Source organism: Prosopis cineraria, unplaced genomic scaffold (assembly GCF_029017545.1).
Source record: "Prosopis cineraria cultivar Desert tree isolate PC_DT_omini unplaced genomic scaffold, ASM2901754v1 PC8, whole genome shotgun sequence".
NCBI classification, from domain to species: Eukaryota; Viridiplantae; Streptophyta; class Magnoliopsida; order Fabales; family Fabaceae; genus Prosopis; species Prosopis cineraria.
The window spans coordinates 5,540,618-5,547,400 of NW_026555339.1; the positions used below are offsets into that span (position 1 = coordinate 5,540,618).

The following is a 6,783-nucleotide window of genomic DNA, read 5'->3' on the forward strand; positions in this document are numbered from 1 at the left end:
AACATGTCAGTACCCCTCGATTATTACCACGATGACCATAATTACATGTTTTCAAATGATTAGAGGCCTAAGTTTCCCCCAATATAGTTCTCCATCGTTGTATGAGTATTAACTCAAAGAAACAGAGATGGGTTTGAATGCCAAAGAAATCATAGTTTATTTCTTGAGAATGATTCAGGTCTCAATTGAGGCTAGCTTTACATTCATCAGAAGACACCCGTTAATTTCTGGTGTTTTATTAATCTTGTGCATCCTATATTTATTCCTCTCTTACATTTATCACTTCCTAGTGTATTTGTCCCCATTTCTGGTCTGTACAGCCATTTTTGTAAGAATCTTTTGGAGTTCTGAGGAAGGCCTTCTCAGTTATGTCAAAAAGGATGAGAAGAAAGGAAAGTCGAAAGAAATTGAAAAGCAACTTCATAAATTACCTGGTTATGAGAAATGTGACATGCTTCTCGAAAGAAACTATTTGCCTAGAAATGCTACGAGCAGAAGGCGAAATTTCACAGATAAGAAATGGGATGTGCAAGATGTTGTTCTAGAAGCACAAGGCAAGGAATCATCAACAATACAAAGTTACGATTCCGAGAAGAAATATGCTAAATCTAGTGAGAATGAAGAGAATTCCTCCAATTTTGCAGAAAAATTGCAGGACACGAATGCACAAATTTCGCCCTTACAATCTGAAACTTTGATTAGTGAGCGAGTTATAGCTTATAATTCTGATCAACTAAATAACAAATCAGATGGTTGTAGAGACAGACTTACGTTTGAGAAAGAAGAAAGTTCTTCCGATCATGCAGGAAAATCCCAGAATACCTATGCACAAGTCTCGCCCTTGGAATTCGAGTCTTTAATTAGTGATCAAGTTAAAACATCTGATTCAAATCAACAAAATAACAAATCAGATGTTTGTAGTGGCAGGCCTGCGTTCGAGAGAGAAGACATGGAGGAAAGAAACAAAGAGGAGGAGGAGGAAGGAGTAGGAGAGGGAGAAGAATCGCAAGATGAAGAAGAATTGCAAGAGGAAATGAACAAACCAGTGGAATGGTCGAAGGATGATCGAAAAAACTTGATGGATCTAGGTATTTTAGAGATTGAGAGAAACCGAAGGCTGGAGAGTCTGATAGCGAGAAGAAGAGCAAGACAACAAATGAAGATACAGATGGAGCAAAGTCTGACCGATTTAAGAACTTCTCCGAGCCGGATGGCTCCTCTAAACATCACAAGAATGGACCCATTAAACTCACCAAGGAATTATGGAGGGATTGAAGGATTAGAGATACCTGGGTCAGCTCCGTCGGCTCTACGACCCTCACGAAACCCTTTTGATCTTCCATACGATGCTTCAGAAGAGAAACCAAATCTCACAGGAGATAGCTTCCACCAAGAATTCATATCGAAGGACATGACATTTTGTAGACACGAAAGCTTCAGTTATGGGGCAGCTTCTTTACAATTTGATGAAGAGTCATACCCTTTCTTCATCAACGGAAGGAGGTTTTCAGACAGGTTCAAAAGACTTCCTGGTACAATAACTCTAAAAAATGAGCTGTAGTTTATGATTCATAAATAGGACAGTTTATTAGAGTTTTTATATTATACATAATGATTGAATTAAATGCAAACTTTGTACATTATGTATTCGGGTTAAAAAAAATTATGTAAATTAGGTGTGTTTCACTCTTGCAGACAAGGGAAACCATGACCTGATAATAGAAAAATTGTTCTCCAAAAGCAATGATGCTGGTGCTGGTGTCAGTACTGGAGTTAAAGCTCCCAAACCCCTGTTAGTCAAATTTGAAACAACAGACCAAGAGAACGCTAAAAGCAAAACTGATATATTTGGCCTGAGATGGAAGAAACTGGTGAATGCTCAAGTACAAAAATCCTTCTCAGATGTCAAAGTTGAGTCAGGCTTCGTGGAAAATAACAACCATGGGTTTGTTGAAATCGATCACAATGTCTCAAATAATGGCAGTTTTGGAGTTTTAGAGAAGCCAGAAGAATCAAAAACTCATCATAAGCCTATTAATAAGAAGTTCCTAAACTTCCCCATAGCTACTGGTACTGCTATTTGTGAGGCACCACTTAACTCACTTTCATATCCAACCAGTAAGAACCAGGAGGACATGCCTTTCCCAGATAGATGCATCTTTCATGAGCCAACATGTTCAATTGCTTCTGACTTACAAGTGGAGTTCTCAGAGATAGGATCGCCAACAACACTCACAATAGATGGAGAATCTGTGTTGTTTGATGGGGACATTGATAAAGAGACTGTTCTTTCTCCTAAGAGTGATGATTTAGGGCCAATCTCTATCAATTTAAGAGCTGGTGATAAGGATATTGCAGAGGTGAGCAATAACAGCCCAAAGAGCAGTTCCATCTATTTGTTGCAAAAAGTAGAAGATGTTATAGATGTGAGTTCACTCTCCTCAACATCTGACTTTTATGGGGACAGTCCAACTCTTGGGAAAATCAATTATGATTACAACTTTTTCAGTGATATAAGAAAAGATAAGGCTGAAACTCAAGTAACACATCCTTCAGATTTTCTTATTGGTAGGTCTGTGGATCATCTATCTCGTGAAACACAATTTGAAAGGAGAGAGGTAAGTCACTGTTGTGACAAAGTGAATTTTACGCCAAATTAATGTTAACCGTTATCTATCATTTATTTACTGCACTGTTTGGTTTGAAACTAAACTACCATTTGATCTGGCTTAGAAGACAAGAAGCATAAGTTTTCATTTTTTATAAATATTACTGCTCAACAGGTTAGGCAAAGCCTTTCAAGAAATTCAGAAACTGAAGCACAAATTGTGGATCATCATGTGAGTTCACCCTCCTCAACATCTGATTCTCATGGGGACACTCCAACTCATGAAAAAATCAATTATGATTATAATGTTTTCAGTGATATGAAAAACAATGAGGTGGAAACTCATGCAACACAGACTCCAAATTCTTCAAATTTACTTATTAGTAGGTTTGTGGATTATCCACCTCATGAATCACAAGCAGAAAAGCCAGAGGTAAGTCATTAGGGTGACATTAAGTTTAGGCCAATTGTAGAGTGAATTATAGTTTACCCTTTACTAATTTAGTGCACTACAGTTTATAAAAATTTTGCTTCTCAACAGGAAAGGCAAAACCTTTCAGAGAATTCAAAAATTGAAGTACAAGTTCTGGATCATCATGTGAATGATTTATCAGCCACTGACACAGAGAACTCAAATAGAAATGAAGATCTAGGGCCACCAGTTGTGCATCAACATCACGAATCAATCGACGCTGTGTCTATAAACACACTTTCATCCCTTTCACTAAGATCTTTGTCCCCTGAGAAGACCTTTGTGGATCATGTTTCTTTATCTTCTTGTAATCAACATATTAGCACAGAGGTTCCATTATTGAATATAGAAGACATGGCACGAGAACCTCCAAATAGTAAACTTCATTCCAACATTATACCTCCTATTATGCAGCCTCTGTCTATTGATCCAATTACCCAAACACATACTAGTGTGTCCTGTGATTTTCAGGTTTGACTTGTCATAGAAAATTATGGTTTTTTTCTATTCTCATAAATTTACAAATCATTGACATATTACTACTTCAATATAATTGCAAGACAAGATGGAAAATTAATAACTATACCTAATGGACAGGAACCATCTTGCCCATCAACAGCGACCGATGATTACAACAGCCCAAGAAAATCGGGCAAATTAGTCTATGACGATGAGGATAGGAAGGAGAATGACTTGTTAATCATGTCCAAAAGCATGGTATAATATAGTTAATGTCTTATGAACTGTCATTCTTCCCATATCATTTTCATCTTGGTTGAGTTCATCTAATGAAATTTTTTATATTTGGCGCATTCACCAAAATAAGAGAGAGAGAAGGAGATCACATCTTTTTGATCAATCATATAACCTAACCTAGTTTCCCTCTAAGAACAATAACAGAAAAGCTTGATGATCTAACTTGCCCTTTTTTTCAATTGACTAGGAGCTTGCCGATCCTTATGAGAATCTCGTGGATGAAAAAATCTCTGGCAAGAAGAATGATGCAGGACAGGAGAAGTTTAAGAATGGTGAGAGTAGTGAAGACAAATCAGCATCGGTACTTAGACAAGATGATTCTATACAATCCCTTACTTCAGATCAAATGAAAGCTATGGAGGAAATCAACAATAAATTAGTAGTTGATAATGATGAAGTAACATCGAGTTCTTCAAAAGTAAATGAGAATATTGGTATTCCAACAACCATAGGTAGTGTCCAAATGGATGTAAAGTTAGCTCAACTTGCAGATGCTGACCTACCAAAGCCAAAAAAGCCAACTTTCAATTTAGAAGAAGTTTGCAATATGCATAGTGAATCAAAGAAGGGTCACAATGAGGAGGGAATAAAAGGGAAATTGAAGAATGAAATTCCACAAAAGCCAAGCATGTTGAATGATAGCTCAGAAGAAGAAAGGAATGAGCAAAGTGAGTCAATGAAGAATGATGCAAAAATCAAAGAGAAATTAAAAAATGACACCCCAACAAAGCTAGATGAGACAAATGATAGCTCAGAAGAAGTGCATGAATCACAAAGTGAGTCTAAGAAGAATGATCTAAAAAACAGTAACAAGGAAGAAATCAAAGAGGAGTTGAAGAATGACACCCCAACAAAGCTAGATAAGACAAATCAGAACTTGGAAGGAGTGAGTGAAATGCCAAGTGCGTATGAGAAGAATGATCTAGAAACCAACAACAAGGAAGGAATCAAAGAGCAGCTCAACCATGACACCCCAACGAAGACAAATAAACCAAATGATAGCTTTGAAGAAGTGAGTAAAGCACAAAGTGAGCTAAAGAAGAATGATCCATACATGGGCAACAAGGAAGAAATCAACGAGAATTCAGGCAATGTGATAACTTAGGAGAAGTGAGTAAAGTACAAAGTGAGCCAGAGAAGAATAATTCAGAAATGAGCAATGTGGAAGAAATCAGAAAAATGTTAAATAATAACACGCCAACAAAGCCAGATGAGCTCAATGATAGCTTCGAAGAAGTTAGTGATGTGCAAAGCAAGAAAAAGACCAGTGAAGAAATCAACAATAAGGAAGACGTCAAAGAGAGTTGTATATTATTCTATTACTAGTCACACCAGGCTCATATCCCCCACATAAAATGTAAGATGCAAATAATAACACAAGAGTTCCTTGTAGGTGTCAGATTCCTCTTATTTGTAAATGATCTTCACCATTTCCCATGAGTTTCTTGTTTTCCATTTTATGAATGTAAAATGATCAATGAAAAGACCATTCAGGTTTTCTTAATTTTCTTCTCTCTCTTTATAGCACAAGAGATTTTGGTAGACCAAAGAACATAATCAGCTATACCATTTGTCCCGTATTCTCCAGCTTTTACACATATATCTTCTTGGAATTAATTTTCCTTCTAGTCCATGTCAAAGATGTATACTGCTGAATATACTCTCCTGCCAATCTTTCCATGATGAAGATGAAAGTTGACACTGTCAGAAACAAAAACTTCTGAAATTTGATTGTCCATGTGACGAAAGAATGACTAGTTTCAAAACAAATTGTTTTACAATATCTATTTAAAAAAATAAAACGTGTGAAAAAAAATCACATCTACTCTAAGAGCATTAAATTTCTAAGAGATATGCAGTTGCTCGTTTATTTGCTGTTGTTAAAGCTATGGAGACTATCTCATTTTTAAAAATGGTAAATTCAAGCCTATTATCAGACTTCTCCTTCTCTTCAATCTTATTTCATCTTGGAATGATGAAAAATTGGTTTCCTGTAGCTTAGGGAAACAGAAACATAGGTATAAATTGAATATAAAAATTCACTGCTGAATAAAATCTGAGGCCAATCTGAACAAAAATTAAAATGGAAATTGCCTTCAGGATTACAAAAATCAGAATACAAACAGATCCTTCTATAGACTCTGGAGAGAAGCTATTTAACTTCAAATTTTGCATCAAGTGTTTCTTTGGATAAAATATAGTGTCCATAATGCTCTCATGCTACCATATGCTGTTACATATTTCATAGTTGTCATGCTCTCCTGCATAAATTCTGCTAATGGTTTGCTCTTACCATCACCTTCGAAAATAAGTATCAAGTTACTAGTCATTTTCTTTCATTTTTCTGGGGCAAAATCATGTTGATACGCCTAATCATTGCCCTAAGAACAATGTTTCCACATTCATGGTCAGAATATGAGGCACAGTTACATAAGGAAGTTTTCAAGAACTCAGTTAGTTAATCCTCCGTGCATGATATTAAAGAGAAGATGAAGTTTCATAATAAGTGCCTGTTTCAGTTTTCTATTCCTAGCAAACCTGACAAGATCTCATGTTGTTATCTTGAAAATACATCCTTTAGTATTGCTTCTCTTTGTTCACAGATGCCTAAAATCATGAACCTCGTTCTATGTTATTCTTGTTCATCCCATACCAGAGGATATGAACCTTCTTTAATTCATTCTCTGTCAATTTTTCATTTAAAAAAAAAAACACCATTATCTCATTGCTTGCAACTGAAGGGGAAAAATTTTTTTGACTTCAAGCAAATTGTCAGACTTCTTATGTATGCCTAGTACAAAAATTAATCAGTTGACCAATTAGACTTGTTATTCTAATGTTTATATGTATATTCAAATGAATTTAGCACATTAACTTTTCATAAATCATGACTAAGTCTAAGTCAAAACTTTGGATGGACACTATAGGTCCTTTCTGGAAGTTCAAG

The 6,783-nt window shown here is 35.9% G+C and overlaps 1 protein-coding gene across 2 annotated transcripts; it reads left to right on the top strand.

Moving 5' to 3' along the window:
* Positions 1-2: 2 nt before the first annotated feature.
* LOC129317099 (uncharacterized) lies at positions 3-5,313 on the top strand. Of its 2 annotated transcripts, XM_054961434.1 has the most exons (8): positions 3-1,532; positions 1,696-2,360; positions 2,557-2,618; positions 2,784-2,840; positions 2,924-3,041; positions 3,150-3,551; positions 3,678-3,797; positions 4,024-5,313. In XM_054961434.1, exons 1-8 carry the CDS (start codon positions 128-130, stop codon positions 4,939-4,941), a joined length of 3,747 nt encoding a protein of 1,248 aa, XP_054817409.1. In that variant the 5' UTR covers positions 3-127; the 3' UTR covers positions 4,942-5,313. The 2 variants fall into 2 exon arrangements, with proteins under 2 accessions (XP_054817409.1, XP_054817408.1); XM_054961433.1 differs by having other exon boundaries at positions 1,696-2,618; positions 2,784-3,041.
* Positions 5,314-6,783: the final 1,470 nt, after the last annotated feature.

Bases quoted from the DNA above. Each gene is read 5' to 3' on its own strand.
- LOC129317099 (XM_054961433.1), top strand. From the start codon at position 128: ATGGGTTTGAATGCCAAAGAAATCATAGTTTATTTCTTGAGAATGATT. The intron at 1,533-1,695 runs GTACAATAACTC...TCACTCTTGCAG, and splicing joins CAGGTTCAAAAGACTTCCTG to ACAAGGGAAACCATGACCTG. The intron at 3,552-3,677 runs GTTTGACTTGTC...CCTAATGGACAG, and splicing joins GTGTGTCCTGTGATTTTCAG to GAACCATCTTGCCCATCAAC.